Source organism: Podarcis erhardii (genome assembly GCF_964252035.2).
Source record: "Podarcis erhardii genome assembly, chromosome: 1".
Lineage (NCBI taxonomy): Eukaryota > Metazoa > Chordata > Lepidosauria > Squamata > Lacertidae > Podarcis > Podarcis erhardii.
In genome coordinates this window covers 24,878,695-24,898,535 of record NC_138497.1, presented here as the reverse complement: position 1 = coordinate 24,898,535, position 19,841 = coordinate 24,878,695, and the positions used below count along the sequence as shown (strand labels likewise).

Below are 19,841 nucleotides of genomic sequence, written 5' to 3'. Positions count from 1 at the left end.
TGGGATCCTTTGTTCCCTTCACTGGATTGTCTGGCTAAAATATAATACAGCAGTAAGCAAGTGCAATAAACACTGATCCATTTCTGGCATCAGCCGCCAGGTTACAAGACCATTTGGACCGCACTTAAAAGATGCTTCCTCTTAAAACATTTCATGCAGCAATAAAACAAAACTGGTATGTAAGCGCTTCAAATATTTATTTCCATGGCAAAAATAGACTATGATATAATTCATTTCACATATATTACATATCAAAGAAAAACAAGCCTTTCTGTCTATCAAATACAATTTGTACATTGTTTTACAAACCCCATTTCAATTGTACAAGGTTTAAAGCTGAAGAAATTTTACATTTTTTACAGTACTGATTGAGAGAGACACAAAGCAGAGCAAACTTAAAACAAACAAACCTTTAGCTCGATGCTAGAAAAATAATACTTGAGTAGGAGACATATGCTACTGTTAAAGGAAAGAAATTTATAAATCCCTGTATACTGGCACAAAAAAACAAGAAGTGGAAACAAAGCCCAAAATCCAGCATCTTTCACTCACATACACTTAAATCTGAGCACCCAATTAAGGCCAATGAGATGTTGAAGTCTCCCAATCTCAGGAAACCTTGCAAGGTCAACCCCGCTCCCTGACAAGCTTCCAGCCCTAGACAGATTCAGACATTTCCAGAATGGCATGGGAATGCTTCTCTGTGGTCCAGTCTCACGTCTCCCCACTATGGTGGAATCGTGCAGATCAGGAGTGCCTTTAATGATGCTGGTAGACTGAAACTCCCATCATCCTTGACCAATGGCCATGTTAGCTGGAAATGATGCAAGTTGAGGGTCCAGCAACATGGAAGGATCATGCACAAGGCATGGTTCCTTCCCACAGCAAGCACAATACTGGTGTGGGAACAAACAACATCATTTGCCTTACCCATGTAGCCCCTACATAGAAACATGACAGGAGCAGCTGAGAATTAGATATTTTTTTGGGCGACGGCAATTCCACACTACAGTAGGAGCAAATGAACACAGACTCACATGTTACCTAGATTAAGCCAGCAGCAAAGTTAAGTTTGGGGTCTAAGAGCAGTTCAAGAAAAGGAACCTCACATACCTGTTTTGACAAAAGTTATCTTACCTTTAGTAAGAAAATGGGTTAGATCACCTGACTGGTCATTTTCCTTCCAGAATCTTCCTTAAGGTTCCATTTAGATTGTTTCAAACACCCTCGAAGAACATTGGGACATTCCAGTGAAATAAAATGGCATGCAACTTCCCTTTATTCATTTGGGAAGATTTTCTTTTCAAGCCGTTTCAGGAGGGAGTTTAGCGTGACTAAAGCAGCTGCAGATCTCTAACTCTCTCTCACACACACCAGTTTTCTACATCTTGCTTAATCTGTAGTAACTGGGTCAAACACTACCTCATTTAGCACCACAGGTCTTTTTGGGGGTGGGAAATTGTGGCACATTCTTCACTTCACAAGGCAGCATCATGTCAACGTACGTTTTGGCTACACATACCAAAACAAACAAACAAACAAACCACTTCGATTCAAGTTCACTGATTGAGCATTTTTGAGATAAGAAATGCAGCTTCAAGGAAATCAGAATAATCAAAAAGGCCAGTTCAGGGTAAGTGGGAAAGAAACACCACCCCTCCTCTTGTCCATTCGCAGCAAGAATGCTCTTTGCTCTTCGGAGTTCTAAAACATTCACCATTACAGCTTGCATTTCTGCCTATCCCAAAACGTTTGTACAGAGACAGAGGAAAACCAAGGAAACTGAAGTAAAAGACACACTTGGGGAACTCCCTTTCCCACCCCAAAGTCTTGTACATATTCAAACTCCCCACCCCTACTTTGCACCTCCTATTTTTTCATCCCAAACCACTTCTGAAGTTTCCTCAGTTTTCAAAAGCAACTTGCCATGCAATCTAAGCAATGGTTTGCAGGGCAACGGGCTTGCTGCAGGGAGAGACTTGAGCCTCCATTGGTAAGAGTTCTGTGATTCTCTGTGTTGTGCTTAGAGCAGACAGTGCAATATTGCACCATAAGGTGTTTCTAAACTGCACAAACCGGAGGGCGTGCTTAGTTACGCAGAGGTAGCCAAAGCAGGGCCCTCCCTTCCTCCTTGTGCAGTGCAAGTAAGGCAACTAGATGAACAGAGTCACAGTCCCATTATGCAGAAACTATTACATCTCCAGGGAACATCCGATACAACCAAGAGAGGAAACTCAATCAGAAAATTAAAAGCAAAATATTAAAATATTTATAGTGAGATTGACCATTGGCTCTCCAGATGGTGCTGGACTACAGTTCCCAACAGCACAAGATGTCTGGCCAATGGGCAGAGACTTTGGGAGTTGTAGTTCAACATCTGGAGGGCCCTCGGTTATCCAGCCCTGCTCTATGGCCTCTTGACTTCACGTAAGAAGACAGCCCTTCTGACTGCCATATTGTGCATTCAGAACAGTTCCAAATCCCTCTGTGCTGCTTTCCCTGCCTAAACTCATCCCACCTTTCAATGTTGACATATGGGACCCGGCTTGAGGGAAAGCTCTCTTGAAAAAAATGCTACATTTCCAGAATCTATGAATAAAACGCTGAGTCAAGGAATTCAGCCCAAACGCAACAAACTCAAAACTTGCAGAAGCTGCTGTTGGTGTCAACAGCTAAAGGCTGGCAGCAAAACTGGCTCATCCAGACTTGACTTCAAACAGAGACATGACCAACATAACTGAGTCTACACAGTATAAATTAGCATCAGTGATTTCGAAAGCAGCCAGTGTTCGGCCCAATGCTCTTGGGCCAGCTCTAAAACATGACACGAGACCTAATGAGATTCTTCAAGGTATGCCATAAACATCTTTGGACAGTAGTTTAACCTCATCTCACTGGGGGCTGTACACAGCAAGGACAGGCACGGTCAAAATTCAAGAGAAGAAAAATAATACCTAGAGGCATGTACCTCACACATGGATCAGTTTAATTCCTGACTAAAGAGCTCACCACAATCCCAAAAGCACAGGCAGAGGTGCTTTGAAACAGCTTATTTACTTAATAAAATAAGTTTATGGTGTAAGTGCCTATAGAGAGAATGAGCACCTCTCCATTTTAAGCAATTATGGGAAACCTGTTACTTTTGTATGCCTTCCATAGCCATCCAGTTAGAACATTCGCTGTTTCTGGTTCTGCAAGTGATTGCAGACCCATCAAAAGGCATACTCCTTCCTTCCTATCTCGTTTCAACCTCACTGAACGGATTTGACCCAGGAAAGGAAAGGAAACAGGCTGCCATAGCCCAGACTATGAACCTAAGATACTTTTTGATTTCCTTGACAGGGGGACATAAAACTAGAAGGGTTAACACTGCAGCCTCTCTGCTGAAGCATGTAAACCAGTCACCCACTCATACCAGTAACCAGTAACACATACATGTTCCTCTCACTCACTGACTCAATCTTTAAAAAAACTTTTTCTAAAACAAAAAGTAAAAACGATTTAGTAATGGGCATGTTAACCACTTAAAACATACTAGTATGTTTCCCTAGATAAATAAGAGCCAAGAGAGTGCTTCAGTTTCACCAGCATCCACCTTGATTTCAACCAGTAGTAGCAACCAGTTTTCAATACATATATTTTAAAAAGAATAATACTGAGGATATACTTCATTAATTTTGGAGCTTCTGGGAGCTACATAGCACAAAAAGGCAATGCCTTTTCCCCCCTTTTGGCCTAGAACTGTAAGCAAAAAGCATTCTCCTTTTCTTAGCTTTAAAACAAAAAAAAGTGCCAGCTGTAACCATTCCTCCTTACTTCTTCGTTTTTTAAACCTAGTATTCTTTCAAAACAGACACTGTTCTTGCTCATTTTATGACACTTCAAACTGTACGTGTCATTGTCACTTCCCATTTCTTCCCACCTCCCTCTGCACATTATAAACCAGCGGACTCAAACCCCTTCTTTTTCCCTTACATATTATATACTCTGAAATATTGCGCTATTGGGAGTTTTTAGAATAATACAAAAGAACAAGTTAAGTACAAAAAAGTAACTGCTTTAAGTGCCATCTTCTTGCAAATGCTGGTTCCAATATGAAATCTGTACATTTCATGAGCGTCTTAAAGTATATTATATATATACATATTAGCACTGATTTAAATACAAAATTCAAAGCACAGTGATGCCGTTTGTAACTTCAGGGTGGTAGCCAACGTAGTCATACCCAGAGAAAACTCACAAAAATAATAGACTGATTTCAATGGGTCTATTCTGAGTATGCATAGCTTAACTGCTCTCAATTTGCAGGACACGTGTATTTCCCACATGATGTATCTAAACATATACATGAATATAGTTTCAGGGTTTTTCCTCTCTTCATTCTAAAAGCGGGCTTAAAAAAAAATAATTAAAAATTATCCATCCTTGCTTTTCAAAATGGTGATGTCTTGGTAGGATCCACACTTATTTTGCCTACAGTCACACAGTGTCAGAAGTACACAAAAAAGCACTGCATATCAGTACATTATTTAAACACACACACACACACACACACACACACACACACACACTCATTCCTTTCTTGTTCCAACTGCACACGGAGAAGAAAATCCATCCACCCCAAGTCTTGCTCTGCAGAAACCAGTGAAGTCACTGGACTTGCACTCAGCATCTTCAAACCAAGCCAGAAAGGTTGCCCCGTCAGAAGGCAAAACTGCTTTTGTAAACTCTTGCAAACAGCGAGACTTAGGAAGCGGAGTAAGGAAGGTTTATATAAGCCTCGAACTCTTAAGGAATTGGATGAGGACTCCGTAGACAAACGTGTATTGGCACAAGGTCTGCACCATCATCATCCTTTGCTGTCTTAACATATCCAGCATTCTTGGGATGTCCAGTGGCTGCAAAAGAAAGGTCAGAATGGAGAATCATCATGCCTGCAAGTCTATAGGTTTCTGCCCCAGACAGACAGGCACATTTACAGACTTTAGCATGGGGATCAGTTAACCTAAGGAAGTGAATGGAAGGAAAGATTCATGTCCCCTTCTTGCCCTTGCTGTACGCTCCAAAATGCCTTTCTGGAGGGCCAGAGGGGAATGGTATGACAGGGAATTGCCCATAGAGTGGTACCCTAAGACATGTTAAAGAGATGCTTCTCATCTCTTCTTCCTACCAGCATTCCCCTCAACCCAGGATTTTTTTTGGGGGGGGAGGGAGGTGTCACAGGTGAGTGCAGGAGAGGACAGGAAACTGTCCTTCAACGCTATGAACTGCCCTGAGATCTACAGATGAAGGGCGGTATACAAATTTAATTAAATAATATTCTCAGAAGAAATTAGTTTCAATGCGTTTCGTTGTGCAGCACTATGCATATCATGTACATAGACTGCAAATAATAGAAGGTGGTGAAAAGGATGCTTTGAAACCTTGGGCATAAAGTTAGTCATTCCCAGATTGCTAGAACTGGGATGAGTTTCATTAATGCTCCCTGCCTTTGATCCCTGCCAGATCACGCTCTGTCAAAGCTCCCATCTCCAAGAATGCAAAATTTGGTGAAGCAATTGGTAGGCTTTGCTACTTCGCGGCAGGACAGGGATGATGAACAGGAAAACAGCACCCCTAGTGCTGCTCCTTGACATCACCGCATGGGAGGGGAATTGGCTACCCCCATGCTCTGTGGACCCCCTGATCAAACTCCCCAACACACACGCCAGAGTTTTAAAAGGCCAAGAAATAATAACCTCATTGTGCTCCAAGCAGGCAATCATAATCTCCGACAAGATGACCACGCCAGTTCTCCCAACGCCAGCACTGCAATGCACCAGCAGGGGAGGGTTGGGGGCTGTGGGGTCCGCAGTGCTGTTTGTATGGCGCCGGACTGACTGTATCTCTTCCAAGTATGCTGTCAGATCCAACAGAAAAGAGGAAAGAAGAGAGAAATTATTTAAACTAGGCAACAACGCAACCAAGTACAGGAAGCGACAGCCAATTAAGTCAGGGTAGCAGACAAGGCAAATGAGACATGTCCACTCAGAATGCAATGCCATTCCTTAAAGATGCTTATAAGCTACCAGACCCAATTCCACATGCTGCTAATGGATTATAAAGCCCCAAATGGCTCAAGGCCCAAATATCTGTGGGAGCACCTCAACTCCAATATCAACCAACTTGATTAATCCTTAAGATCGGGAGAGGGTGAGGAGGCCTCACTTCCTTTTTTCTTTTTAATTAGTATTTTAAACAACAACACGAAAGATATCGAAAAATAACAATACACAACACACAAAAATCAACAGTCAAAAACTAAAGAAAGCAACAACAAAACAAATCCATATCTTACAAGTTAATATTATAAACACTAAAACCACAACAAGACATTGACTTCCACCAATCCCACAGCACCTCCTTTATCTCTCATTGTGTCTTCCTGTTTTCCTGTTTTCTTTATCATCTCTATCCTAACATCTAGATATAAATCCCTCTTTCATATCCTTTCGCTTCACAAGGTTATTCCAGACTCAGCCAGATTTCTGTCCTCAAACCTTGACTTTTGAGGTATTCATTTAGGCACTCCCATTCTTTTTTTACTTCACTTTTTGGTTTTTGTCTTATTATGTCTGTCAATTTGGCTAATTCTAAGTATTCTGAAAGCTTACATAGCCACTCTCCCCTAGTGGGTAACCGATTCCCTTTCCAGTACTTAGCCACCAGGATTCTTACTTCCGGTCCCTAGAGGCCTTACTTCCAGTCCCCATGAGGATTTGTAGTCAGGAGGCTCACAGAAGGGCTTTCTCCATGGTGAGAAGAAGAAGAAGAGTTTGGATTTCATATCCCGCTTTATCACTACCCGAAGGAGTCTCAAAGCAGCTCACAATCTCCTTTCCCTTCCTCCCCCACAACAAACTGAGGTGAGAGGGGCTGAGAGACTTCAGAGAAGTGTGACTGGCCCAAGGTCACCCAGCAGCTGCATGTGGAGGAGCGGAGACACGAACCCGGTTCCCCAGATTACGAGTCCCCTGCTCTTAACCACTACACCATACTGGCTCTGGTTTGTTTGTGAGGTCATGACTCTGGTTTGTTCTCCCCATGGAGTGGCATCTGCTCTGCTGCCACACCCCAAAAATTATTTCTATCTCTCCCTTCTTCAAAATAACTCATGGCAGAACACGGGAGCATTCCCAGGTTGTGCCCTGGCCAGCATTTGGCCCTTTCAGGACGCTTGCCTTATTATGTGCTTTTCAAGACCATCCCCAGATCACACCAAAACTTGAGCAAAAGTGGGCAAAGCAAAAACAACGCAAATTCTTTACTTGGCAGGTGGGAGCGGGGTACTTCTAGCCACAAAAGACATTTCCATAGCATCTCTTGACACCTAGTTCCCAAGAAAGGAGTCATTTACCACAACCAAAGACAAGAAAACCCCTCAGAAACACTTACAAAGAAACCCTTTTATGTCCTCTGGGCAGCCGTGCTCCGGCCAGTCTGTGTACTGAAGGTGCCAAACCGTTCTCTCTTGCCCTGTGAGGAGGTGCTTGATCTTCAGGCCTGTCGTGGCGTAACAGCCAGAGTCCGTTCGGAATCGGGTGGTGATCTTGAATCTCCCGTACGTCACCGTGTTGTGCCTCGAGCCAAGCCGCGGCCAGTATCGGAAGCTTTTCTCTCGGCATCCCTCCTGGAAACATTAAGCTTCGTCAACAGAAAGCTCCCATGTGCCCTTCCACAGAAACATAGTTGTTTCAAAAAGGACTTGGGATTTATTATTTTCGAAATTTAGATACAGCCTCTCCCCCCCCCCCCTTCATTCCAACCTCACAACGATCCTGAGAGGTACCGTATTGGCCCGAAGATAAGCCACACTTTCTTTCCAAATTCTGACCGTAAAAAGTGCAGCTTGTATTCACAACCTTACAAAAAAATTGCTTTTACGATATCACTGCTGAAACAGACATACGGTAAAGCGGAACAAAAAAATGTTTTACAGTCATACCTCAGGATAAATGCGCTTCAGGATAACTATTTTCGGGTTGCGCCGCTCGCGCAGACAGTCAAAATGACGTCACGTGCATGTGCGGAAGCGGCGAAACGCGACCCACACATGCGCAGACACGTCTTACGTTCTATTCAGGATGTGAACGAGGCTCCGGAACAGATCCCATTCGCATCCTGAGGTACCACTGTATTGCCGATTTGCGAGCTTCAGTGCCTGCGGAATTGTAGCAATTGAATAGCAATTTGCGATTTTAGCAATTGCATGGTAACTCTTGCAGGCTTGCAAGATCAAAGGCTTAAATTGGTTTGTAGTTATAATTCTACCAACCGCAGCGATTTTCAGCCTGTAACCCAATTTTAAGGGAACGGCTTATATTCTGGTATTGTCTCTCCCCCCCACCCTAAATTTTAAAGGTGCAGCTTATTTGTGGGTGTGGCTTATATTCAGGCTAATACGGTATGTTGGGGCTGTTAAAGAGGGGCATGTCCCAAAGTCGCCCAGGGAATGAAGATCTGAAGCTTGATTTCCCCACTAGCCACTAAACTACATGGGCCCTTCTACACTGCCCTGTCAGACCTGGTCAGTCAAAATTAGACTGGAAGGAAAGGGCCATACCTCAGAGGCAGAGGGTCTGCTCTGCATGGAGAATGGCCCAGCTTCAAACCCTGGCTACAGCTAAGACTATCAGTGGCTATTGGCGGCCATGACGGCTGTGCTCTGCCATGTTTCTGAATACCAGTTTCTGGAAACCACAGGAGGGTAGTGTGCTCTAAAGCTCAAATCCCTCTTGCAGGTTTCCCACAGGCAACTGTTTGGCCACTGTAAGAACAGGATGCTCAACTAGATGGGCCATTGGCCTGATCCAGCAGGCTCTTCTTATGTTCTTAACTGGGGGGAAACTCTGGAGAACTGTGGTCAGTCAGTGTGGACAATACTGAGGAAGTTGGACCATTGGTCCGCCTTGGTATAAGATAGCCTCCCATGTTCCTTTGGTCGGTACATTCATACATAATCAAGTCGCTTCGTGTTTATTATGCTCTTGCACAGAGGAAGGTCGTTCAGAGTCAGCGCCATGAAGACAGCAGTTTCCAAGCTTATTCCCTCCCCAGAAGTGTCGCAAGTACCCACCTCTTCTGCAGTCACCATGGCTATAATGGCAACCCCTTGCTCCCACACCATCTGCCAGAAATCTTGGCATGTATTCTGCAAAGGACCTTGGGTAGCAATATAATCCCACTCCATGCCCCCAACGCAGACCTAAGAAAAAGAAATGGAAAAAATGATGCAGGGGATTGTAAGACTTGAAAGGAAACAGCAGCAACAGGTCTGGAAACCAGGCCTTATGGGGAACGGTTGAAGGAGCTGGGTATGCTTAGCCTGGAAACGTGGAGACTGAGAGGAGATAGGATAGCCATCTTCACATATCTCAAGGGCTGTCACAGGGAACACCCATATTCTGTGAATCGCCCTGAGACCTCTGGGCATAGGGAGGTATATAAATTCAATTCAATTCAATTCAATTCAATAAAATAAAATAAAATAAAATAAAATAAAATAAAATAAAATAAAATAAAATAAAGGAAGATGGAGCAAGCTTGTTTTCTCCTGCTCCAGGGGTAGAACTCAAATCATTATCTTCAAGTTACAAGAAAGGAGATTCTGACTAAACGTCAGGAATAACTTTCTGACAGTGGAATGGACTTCCTCAGGAAGTGGTGGACTCTCCTTCTTTGGAGGTTTTTAAGCAGAGGTTGGATAGCCATCTGTCATGGATGTTTTTGCTGAGATTCTTCCATTGCAGGCGGTTGGATTAGATGACCCTTGGGTACCTTTCCAACTCTAAAATTCCATGGTTTTGGGAAATACCCAGTGTTTGCCATACTCAGAGCAGACCCACTAAAATCAACAGACCTAAGTAACTTAAGCTATTAATTTCACTGGATTTGTCAGAGCATGGTAAACATTAGATATCACCCTCTGATTTAAAAATGGAGAGGTGGAAGTCAGTCAGCACTGATCAACCTGTATACCTTTTGTTCCTGCCATATTATTTCCTCTCTTCACATTTAATCCCCAAAATAGACAATTCATACCACCCCAGCGTATCATAATGATGAGAACAGAACACGGGTAAGGGCCTCTTCCTTGACTGTTGTCACCTTCCCAGCAACTAGAAAAGCTCAGAACATGCTTGGCAGAGCCATAACCCTCAGGCAGTATCATAATACGCCTCAGATCACTTCAGAGTGAAGGAAGGTTGACTGATAAGCAGGGCCAGCTCAAGACACTTTGCTGCCTGAGGCAAAACAGCAAAAGGTGCCCCCAAGTCAAAAGAGAATTGTATGCAAGGCCGGCCTAGGTTTTGTTTCTGGCACCCAAGACAAAAAAAAAATCCACAATTGCCCCTCTCTGCCAGTGAAAAATAGAAAAATAGTAAATCAGATAACTAAAAGTTGTTGCCCTTTCAGGATACCTCAAATCAGCTTCCTGAGGCAGCTGCCTCAGTCTGCTTTATGGTAGGGCCCAGGCCCCTGATAAATTCATAATATGGGCCTGCACTGAGTTAGTTCAAAGACAGAGATTCTGAAAAGTTCAACTTCCAAGATAATCCCTACTGAGAATAAGCAAAAGGCTCTAAGCTAAAACCTACTTTTTGATAGATACGCTCTGAGGTAGGATAAGTCAAAAGGATCAGAAAATGCAAAGAATGTAGGCTCTTTTTTCTACCTAGCCTAGCCTTGCGGAAAATAAATGATGGCAAGTGGCATGTTGGATGTACAGCAGATGTTTTATCAGTTCCTTTTGTCCACTAAGAAAAGTAACATTCTCCAGTGCTCCTGCTCCTCTGCACCATCCCTAACGCCATCCAGTTAAACAAGCCTGTGGCATGCTTTGACTTTTAATTTTTAAAAAGCGTTTCACAAGAAAGGTCACAGATAGGTGAAAGAAATCATTCTGGAAAACATTCCCATTACTTCCTGAGCTCACCTTAATGTGGGAAGCATTGATATAACCCGTATTGTTTTCTTTAGTAGGGACCAGCTCTACTCGGGTGTCGTCATAAGGAAGCACATCCTGAAACCTGTTCCTTTCTGCGTTTTCTGGAAGGCGGGCAATTGAACAGTCCCCATCCAGGAGCCTTTTCTTCTGGATCCGCTCATATTCTGTAAACACCATCCCTTGTTCCAACCCTTGTTCCAGACCTTTACACTAGAAAGAAAGAACACGTTTTATTGCTTTTCAACAGATGTCTGCCTCTGTGTGCGTGCTCTATTTTTTAATTCCCCCCAAAAAAACTTTTAAGTTGCCTTTTTATGGTGTGCTCTCAAGTAGGCTTATAGAATTTTAAAAATCACACAAACACACAAACACAAATTAATTAAAAAGCTGGTGGTTGTAATAAAACTATTATTGTTGTTTATATCTCGCCTTTTTTCTTGACAGGACAAGGACCGCAAAGAACACAGAAAAAGAATATTAAAAAGCGGATAAACATTAATAGATTTAAAACTATAAAAGGTAAAGGGACCCCTGACCATTAGGTCCAGTTGTGACCAACTCTGGGACTGCGGCGCTCATCTCACTCTATAGGCCAAGGGAGCCGGCGTACAGCTTCTGGGTCATGTGGCCAGCATGACAAACCGCTTCTGGCGAACCAGAGCAGAGCACGGAAACGCCGTTTACCTTCCCGCCGGAGTGGTACCTATTGATCTACTTGCACTTTGATGTGCTTTCGAACTGCTAGGTGGGCAGGAGCAGGGACCGAGCAACGGGAGCTCACCCCATCACGGGGATTTGAACCGTCAACCTTCTGATCGGCAAGTCCTAGGCTCTGTGGTTTAACCCACAGCGCCACCATAAAATCTGTTTAAAACAACCATGCAGCTCATTAATACTAAGATCCAAAACAAAAACGCAACTTAAGGTTTCTGCTTTATAAGGACCCCCATGGCCATTCTCTACACATCTGCGGAATACAATATCTCAAAACCACAGAGCTGGACCAAGAAAATGTACAAAACCAGTGGCAATAAAAAGCACCTGACACTTTTATTCCAAACTTGGTGAAGAAATAAAACCAAATCCTGATGCCTTTACTTGGATAAAACTTCTGCTTGGCGGCAACCAGGATTCTGCAACTACGGGAACTGAATATGAAACCTTTTTAACATATAGCTCAAAGAAAACATCAAACCAACCCGTTCATCGTTTGTTGCTCTGGCAGGTTCCTCCTTTCCTTCGTCTGGCAGCGGCAGCCGAGATAACGTCAGTCCATTTAGAGCAGCTAACTTCAAAGGTCCCATTTTCTTGGCTTCGGCTCTGTTCTTTTTCATGACCTGCTGGAAACAAGGCAACCTGACAATGTGCTGCAGCAGAAACCTGGCTCAAATGAAAGTGCTAGGGTGGGTGGCAGAGTGCGGAGGGGAGGGGGCTCATCTCAAAAAGGGAAGAACCGCCAGCCCTTGCCTCCTCTGGCCAACAGAACCCTACAGAGACTGCAGTAGCAAAGCAACATTCTTTCCACCTGGTCTGTCTTCATTCCTCAGGTTTTCGAAACTTCATAGGAAGGATAAACAGACCTTAGAGAGAAAGGATCGTTGCAGACAATGGACTTTCATGAACAGCCACAGGCTACAGTCCAAAAATTAGTGCAGGACAGCAAAATCGTGCACCCAAGTTGCATAGGTCCCAGTGACTTTTATTATTTTCTTCTTGCCCTTCTTTCCCAGCTCAGGGTGAGCAGATGTGTGCCTGCTGCTTTCATTTATACTCACAAAAACAACCCTGTGAGGTTTTTACAGCTGAGGCTAGTATGTGTGACTGGCCCAAACCGTGGACCTAGGTCTTCCTCCCCCAAACATCAGTATTCTAACTACAGTGGTACCCTGGTTTACATATGCCTTGGTTTGCATACGTTTTGGATTACAAACATGTCAAACCCAGAAGTGTGTGTCCTGGTTTGCAACCTTTTTTGGATTACAACCCTTTTTTTTTGCATTACGAACAAATTTTTTTGGAGGCCCCATTGGCGAAAGCGCGCCTTGGGTTACAACCTGTTTTGGTTTATAAACGGACCTCCGGAACGGATTATGGTTGTAAACCAAGGTACCACTGTACTGCACCACATTGGCTTACAGTGAGGTTTGAACAGCCTAAATGTGCACAACTGGAATCAGTTAGCACAGAGCAGGAATGTGGAACCTGTGGGCCTCCAGATGTTGATGAACTACAACTCTAATCATCCCTGCGGCTGATGGGAGTTGGAGTGCAACAAACTGTCTCTAGAGGCACAGGTTTCCCATTCCTGAACTAGACAAATGGAAATTAAGAGGAAAGTGTGAAGGAACATCTGGTTTGCTTATTCCACAAAATTTATATACCACTTGATTGTAAATTAATAACAATAGCCTGTCAAAGCACTTTACAAAAACACTCTCTTCACTGCCCCCCGACTTCATATACAAAGGTATGCATGGGACAAACAAACATTCTGCTACAGAAGAAGCAGATTTCCTACTCTCATTTTGCACAGTAGACACAGCAATTTTTACTGCTTTGCAGAATTGATCCTGTTTCTGGGACAAAGATGTATTCAAAGAATTGTTGCCTTTCAGCCAATATCACATTCTGCAGATTTCCTGCACTTCTGTGGAATACACACAGCCCTAAATACAACCTGTCAAATACCTTTCAACATTTAGCTGCCAGAAATTTGAACGTTTTTTATTGGCAGGCAAGTAACAATTCCCAACCCAGAGAATTCAGCCTTTCAAAGCCTAGCAAACAAGCAAAATGGTGAGACTCCTTAGGATTATGCCAGCTGAGCATGTATGTTGGCAGGTGATCTTTAATATGAAGTAGAAATTGCAGACGTTATTGGCTTCCAAACTCGTCAAGACACAAAGTTATTGTTTGAAGCAGACTTTATATCCTAGCTTGTTTGGGAGCTATTAACCATATTAACACGTGATGGCATATATATGTAAAACTCACATTACATGCACGCATATATTGTATACAGTCAGTTGGCCTGCACAAATCAACAAGTGTACATGCTTCCACACAAACATTTGTACATGCATAGAGACTGCTTGCCTGTGTTCTATGTAATGTGTGATCAAGCGTCTAGAAAGACAAAAGAGGGACATCCTAGACTAGAGAAACTCACCCCTAAAGGAGGAAGCCCTTCCACTATGTTCTTCTTCCCGGAAAGCAATTCAGACACAGGCCTCTTCTTTACGGAATCCTTCCGTACCCTGTACCTTGCAGACATTGTTAAGTCAGACTCTGACACTGACGGAGTCAGCAGTCCGTCGCCTCTTCTCTGTACCTGAGTGTCAGCCATGATGTGGGCAGGACTCGCATCTTTTACTCTCTTCTCAGTCTCAGTAATATGCAACTTGGGTTCGTGTATGTGCAAAGGGCCAGGGTGTGAAGTGACGGAGCTGTAGGGGTAGTTCAGTAAGGATTCAGAAGGATAGCATCCCATGACAGAAGGAAGCTGGGGTTTCCCATTGATGAAGGGAGAGAGGGTTGCATTGGCCTTGTGTTCGTCTTCAAATTCTTCCTCTTCCTCGCTGCTGTGAATGAGCATAGTGGCATCTGAAAGAGACTTCTTATGCCCATAGCTCACGTTTTCCTCTTGCTCCTCATTTTCCTCTTGTTTCATCCTCTCCAAGAAAACAGTGGGCTGCGAGCTGGCAAGTATCACCTTTGGAGGGGCCACGTCCGCGGCTGACGCTGACATGGTCCTCTCTTTAATCCTCATGGCCTCAAAGTTGTGGGCCAAGCCAGCTATCTCAATACTGTTCCTCTTCTGCAGCTGAGCGTGCCGGGCCGACGTCAAGGGCTCGCTCACTTCCTGGAGGGAATGTGCGACGGGTAGACTGTCTTCCTGAAACGTCTGGACCGAGTGATGGACCCGCCGGGTAATGAGATCCGGATTGCTGCTGCTGATGTAGAGGTGCCGAGAAAGGTCCGGTGTGCTGTTGGCGGGTCTCGGGTGAGGGTAAGGAGGAGGGGGGCGATACACTTGAGTCTTCATGATGTTTGGCGCAGGGTACTCCTGGGCCTGTAACTGAACGTTTGTCAGTTCAGGGACGCTCACCGCTCCAACCACCAGGCGCCTTTCGGCAGGATAGGGGTAGGGCGACTGGCTGTGGAAACTGTAATTCAGGTTGAACGGGTAGTGGCCAGAATGAGGGGAGGTAAAATTGGCATGTTCTCGGATTTCAGGTTGGCTGTAAACCATGGCGTCGGGCCTACTGTAGGCGTAGGAGTTGCCGATGTTAAGGTTCCTCATTGAGTGGCTCTGCTTGTCTGAGTGGATCATTCCCCGGTTAAGCTGCTTCATCACCGTCTCATAATCCGGGGTAGGCCGATACGAAGGCGGTATGAGGGCACTGTGCCGGTGTGACGGGACGTAATCAGACCGGAGGACGTCGCTGCCAGTGATGCTTGGGTTGGAGGACATGGGCGACGGCTGCATGTAGTGTTGTGGGTTATTCAACGAGTTTGTGCTGTGAGCGCTGTAGACACTGCCATTGCGGATTCTGCCATTGTAGTCATGCGGCGCCCTGTCCAGGCTGGTCTGAGAGTGGCAGTAATAGCCATTCTGGTTATTCCCATAGAGGTTATCTGAAATACACACATTAGGGTCCATCTGAAATACACACATTAGAGTCCAAAAAAGGCATGTAATAGTTGTTAACGAAGTGTCAACCTCCCCTCTCCTCCATGTGCATTGTGTGCTTTTAGATCGGTAACGGAATCGTGCCTCTCTCCGTATCAGCAAATTAATCTAACAACATCATGGTCAACAGCTAAAATGGGCTGAATGTCTAATTTCAATCCACTGCATAGAACAGCCTAAACATAACAACGGCCTGATGGATCAGGCAGTGGCCTATATAAATCCAGTATCCTTTTCTCACACTGGGTGCAATAGGAGAAGCCTACAAGGGGACCAGAGTGCAAAAGCACTCTCCTGGTATTCAGGAGCTTTACTGCTTCCAACTGTGGGAAAGGAACGTAGCTAGTGGAAGAGCCCAGTAGGTCCCCAGTCTTGCAGCATTACCCAGCTTCAATTTCCAGTACCTCCAGTTTTAAGGAACAGTTAGCAAGTGATGGCTCATACCTTAGCCTGAGATCCTACTGCCAATCAAAATAGGCAGTGTTAATCTAGATGAGTGTTTCTCAAACTTGGATCTCCAGCTACAAATCCCATCATACCTGATCACTGGTCCTGCTGGCTAGGGATGATGGCCGTTGTAGTCCAACAACAGCTGGAAAGACCCTAGTTGGGAAAACTCTGGTCTAAATGAACAAGTAGGCTGACCTGGCATAAGACGACATACTCATGACAGGTCCATGTGCAATGTCAAAGCACAGATAAAACAAACCAAGGTTTATAAGTCAAAACATGACTACAGTTAAACGATTGGGCATTGTTCAATCAAACAATCGAACAAATCACGGTTCAATAATCCATTGTTAATAAACCTCGGCTTGGCGTTACATGCAAATCAGGTCACATTCTCCCATCCAGGCACTGAATGCATTGATAACATTGATAATAACATCAATAACAGTATATTAATTCTTAATAACATTAATAACAGTATAATGATCTCCCAGTCTCTTCTCTACCACTTCCAATTCAATAATGTAATTTTCCTCAAACCCCTTTATTGGCAGAGTAAAATACTGAAGTTTCCCAAGCACCTTAAACCTTTACCTTGGGAAGATGTATACTGGTCTGCATAGGGTCCATTGTAGTGCAACTGAGGTGGTGGTGGAGCCATCATATAAGGCTGCGGTTTGGGCTGCTAAAAAAAAAGAAGAAGAAGATATTGTAAAACTAAAGGGAGATCTACACAAAATTATGATTATATATATATTTTAATACCAGTTGGAAGCTGCCCAGAGTGGCTGGGGAAGCCCAGTCAGATGGGTGGGCTACAAATAAGAAAATTATTATTATTAAAACTATTTTTATTATAACTTAAAGCACTCCAGGATGCATGTAGTGTTATTTGCAAGCACATGCTGCCTCACATATCTCGTTGGAGGAAGAGAGAGCTGTACATAAAAGGGAATGTTCATTCTAACTGGCTAACTTATTTAGGGTTGTCATATTTCACAAAGTGAAAGCAAAATCTGTAAAAAAAAAAAAAGTTTTTGGCCAAAGTCGTTGATGTTTTGTTTTTGTTTTTTTGCAAAATCTGTTTTTGTTTTTTTTTAAGGAAGTATTTGAGCTTTTTTAATAGGGAATTTGCCAAAATCTACACTTCTGACATGGGTCGCCATACATCAGGATTTCCCCAGAGCAATTTCTGCCTGGACGCTGTTTCCAATGGCCGAATCCCAGCTATGTCCGAGAAATTCTGGACGTATGACAACCCTAACTTACTAGAAACTAATAGGATGTCCACAGCTGTGGGATGGGGTGGGGGAAGCCCACACCTATTGAAATTCCCAAGTCTGCAAGAAAACTGCTGAATCAGGAAAACACTACCTTAGGTAGCCAAAATGCATCTCTTGAAGTTGACAGGGCGCAGCCAAGAGCACCTGCCAATCATCCAATCAGCAGTATCTATGTTAAACCAATAAGCATGTAGCAGCCAACTCGAGGCTATTATGAATAAATTACTCACTCCAGTTGTGCAAAACCTAGATTATCCAATAGAGTCAGTACAGTATAGCAAAACTAGCCTTTGTACCTTAACAAGGAAGAACTTACTACGCTAGCTGCTGTGTCACAGTGTGTTATGAGGACTTGAGTGTAGACAGCTTCCTCCCAGCAAAAGAACAGCTAGGGAAGATGTTTAGATATTTTTTTAGAAATTAAAGGGATTAGCCTAAAAGCAGGAATATTCACAGAATAATCTGAACTGATTCATTGGCAGAATCATTGGTCATTTTTTCCTTGCCTTCTCCTCCTCCGATGAGGCTACATTTTAATATTTTAATGTTTCAATATTTTAATGTTGTACTTTAATTTTGTTTTTAAGTTGTAATCATTCAACTTGTTTTTATTATTGCTTGTAAGCCGCTCTGAGCCCGGCCTTGGCTGGGGAGGGCGGGGTATAAATAAAAATTATTATTATCATCATTATTATCATCATCATCATCATCATCATCATCATCATCATTATTCAGAGTCAGAATAGAGGGATGGGATGCAATTTGATGAATGAAATATGGCTCTTGAATTCATGAAAGCAGTAATGGGGGTGTCTGTTGGATTCTAAGGAAGCCCTGAGACTTAAAGACATTGGTGCTTTATTGCCATTGTCCTCCCTGGAAGCAAAAAAGTTGGGTTAAGTGGAAATTGACGAGTATTTCAAGCTGCAAACGTAGATGGAACAAGCCAGTCTATTAAGGCTTTTGCAGGACCTGCTGTTCAGAGTAATCTTTTCAAATTCAGGAGGATTAACACTGATCTGTGTAAAGTTTCATGAGGCAGAGGAAACAGCTGGTCGTGGAATATGGGATTGTTTGACCCTGTCCATAAACATAATGACTTGGGCATTGCAATTTTGTCTTTGGGGGCTGTGCCATAGAACAAAAATTGTCTTTGGGGTCTGAGGTTAAAGACTTTGTGGAAGTTTTTGAAAGATACAAGTGAGTTTAACTGAGGTGCAGAAACTGCTAAAGCCAACAGGTGGTGGTAATGGGGCCTCTCTTATGGCTTTGCAATGCCATTAAACACTTGAAGGGTTTTTGTATGAGAGTAGAAGGTAAAGTGCTCAATTTTTTTTATTTCTAATTGACTTCAAATTTTGATGTGCTATTCAAATATTCATGACTATACCAGATTTCTATTAAGTGCTTATTTCAAATCCATAGACCTTCTATCACATAGGAGTCAGCAGCCCACCCACCACGAAGGAAATTGTTCCTTTCTAGCTTTTTCTACTTTCTCCTATCAACAGCCCTTCAACCAATGAGAAACCTTTCCGCCTTAATTAATAACCTTTTAAATGAAACCTCAAAGAATAAGGAAGAGCTTGGAGCTAAAGACCTTACCAGAGACATCCTGGAGGAGGACCTTCTTCTAACCGGATTCACGGTCACCGCCTGAGCTTGTCTACAAAGCAAAGTTACACACTTAAAAACAGATTTTGAAGTAATGTCATTGACAGTGCGTTCCTATGTTTGCATACTCAAAAGTAAGTCTCACTGTGCTCAAAGGGACTTTTCCCCCAGTTAAGTGTGTTTAGGCTTGTAGTCTTGGGGACAGAAAATGTGAAGTGCCTGTTACTCCATTGTAAGAGAGGGGCCACTAAGAAAGGCAAATCAAAGAAAATGTTGTGACTTTAACATCCTTTCTCCATCAGGAAACGGTGGCATTAATGCTCATCTTGCATATATTGCATTAACACCAGGAGTTCAAAGGGAGGACAACTCAGATTTCCAGAAATCTGCTCGAAGGAGACAGTAGCATTTTGCTTGGCTTTACAATGCCATTAAACACTTGAAGGGTTTTTGTATGAGAGTAGAAGGTAAAGTGCCCAATTTTTTTTATTTCTAATTGACTTCAAATTTTGATGTGCTATTCAAATATTCATGACTATACCAGATTTCTATTAAGTGCTTATTTCAAATCCATAGACCTTCTATCACTTCTATCTAGTATTCCTCAAGCAGTCCTGCCCATACTGTAGCTGTATTCATAATTGCATAGTTAGGTTTTGCCGCAAGGATATATTTGTTCATAGTTAGTGAATTCCCAAGTAAACCTTAAACACATCTGGTTCTTTGTCTTTATTAATTAGATAGACCAGGCTGCTCAATTTAATACTTTAGCTCTGAGTGGATCAAGCATGCTGGTAACAGTGGAGTTGTTTGA

The 19,841-nt window shown here is 43.2% G+C and overlaps 1 protein-coding gene across 7 annotated transcripts in view; it reads right to left on the bottom strand.

The window, feature by feature from the left end:
* Nucleotides 1-180: 180 nt before the first annotated feature.
* The window catches only part of PTPN21 (protein tyrosine phosphatase non-receptor type 21), a 49,820-nt gene continuing 30,159 nt past the window's right edge, over nt 181-19,841 (bottom strand). For 2 of the 7 annotated variants that reach the window (XM_081869131.1, XM_081869135.1), the window contains 9 exons: nt 19,019-19,079; nt 16,725-16,815; nt 14,157-15,625; nt 12,187-12,327; nt 10,976-11,197; nt 9,116-9,244; nt 7,435-7,669; nt 5,739-5,899; nt 181-4,898 (listed from right to left, as the gene is read on the bottom strand). In XM_081869131.1, coding sequence (XP_081725257.1) covers nt 4,770-4,898; nt 5,739-5,899; nt 7,435-7,669; nt 9,116-9,244; nt 10,976-11,197; nt 12,187-12,327; nt 14,157-15,625; nt 16,725-16,815; nt 19,019-19,079 — 2,638 coding nt within the window. In that variant the 3' untranslated portion in view covers nt 181-4,769. The remainder of the gene's footprint in view (nt 4,899-5,738; nt 5,900-7,434; nt 7,670-9,115; nt 9,245-10,975; nt 11,198-12,186; nt 12,328-14,156; nt 15,626-16,724; nt 16,816-19,018; nt 19,080-19,841) is intronic. The other 5 variants (XM_081869133.1, XM_081869136.1, XM_081869134.1 and 2 more) reach the window with 3 other exon arrangements.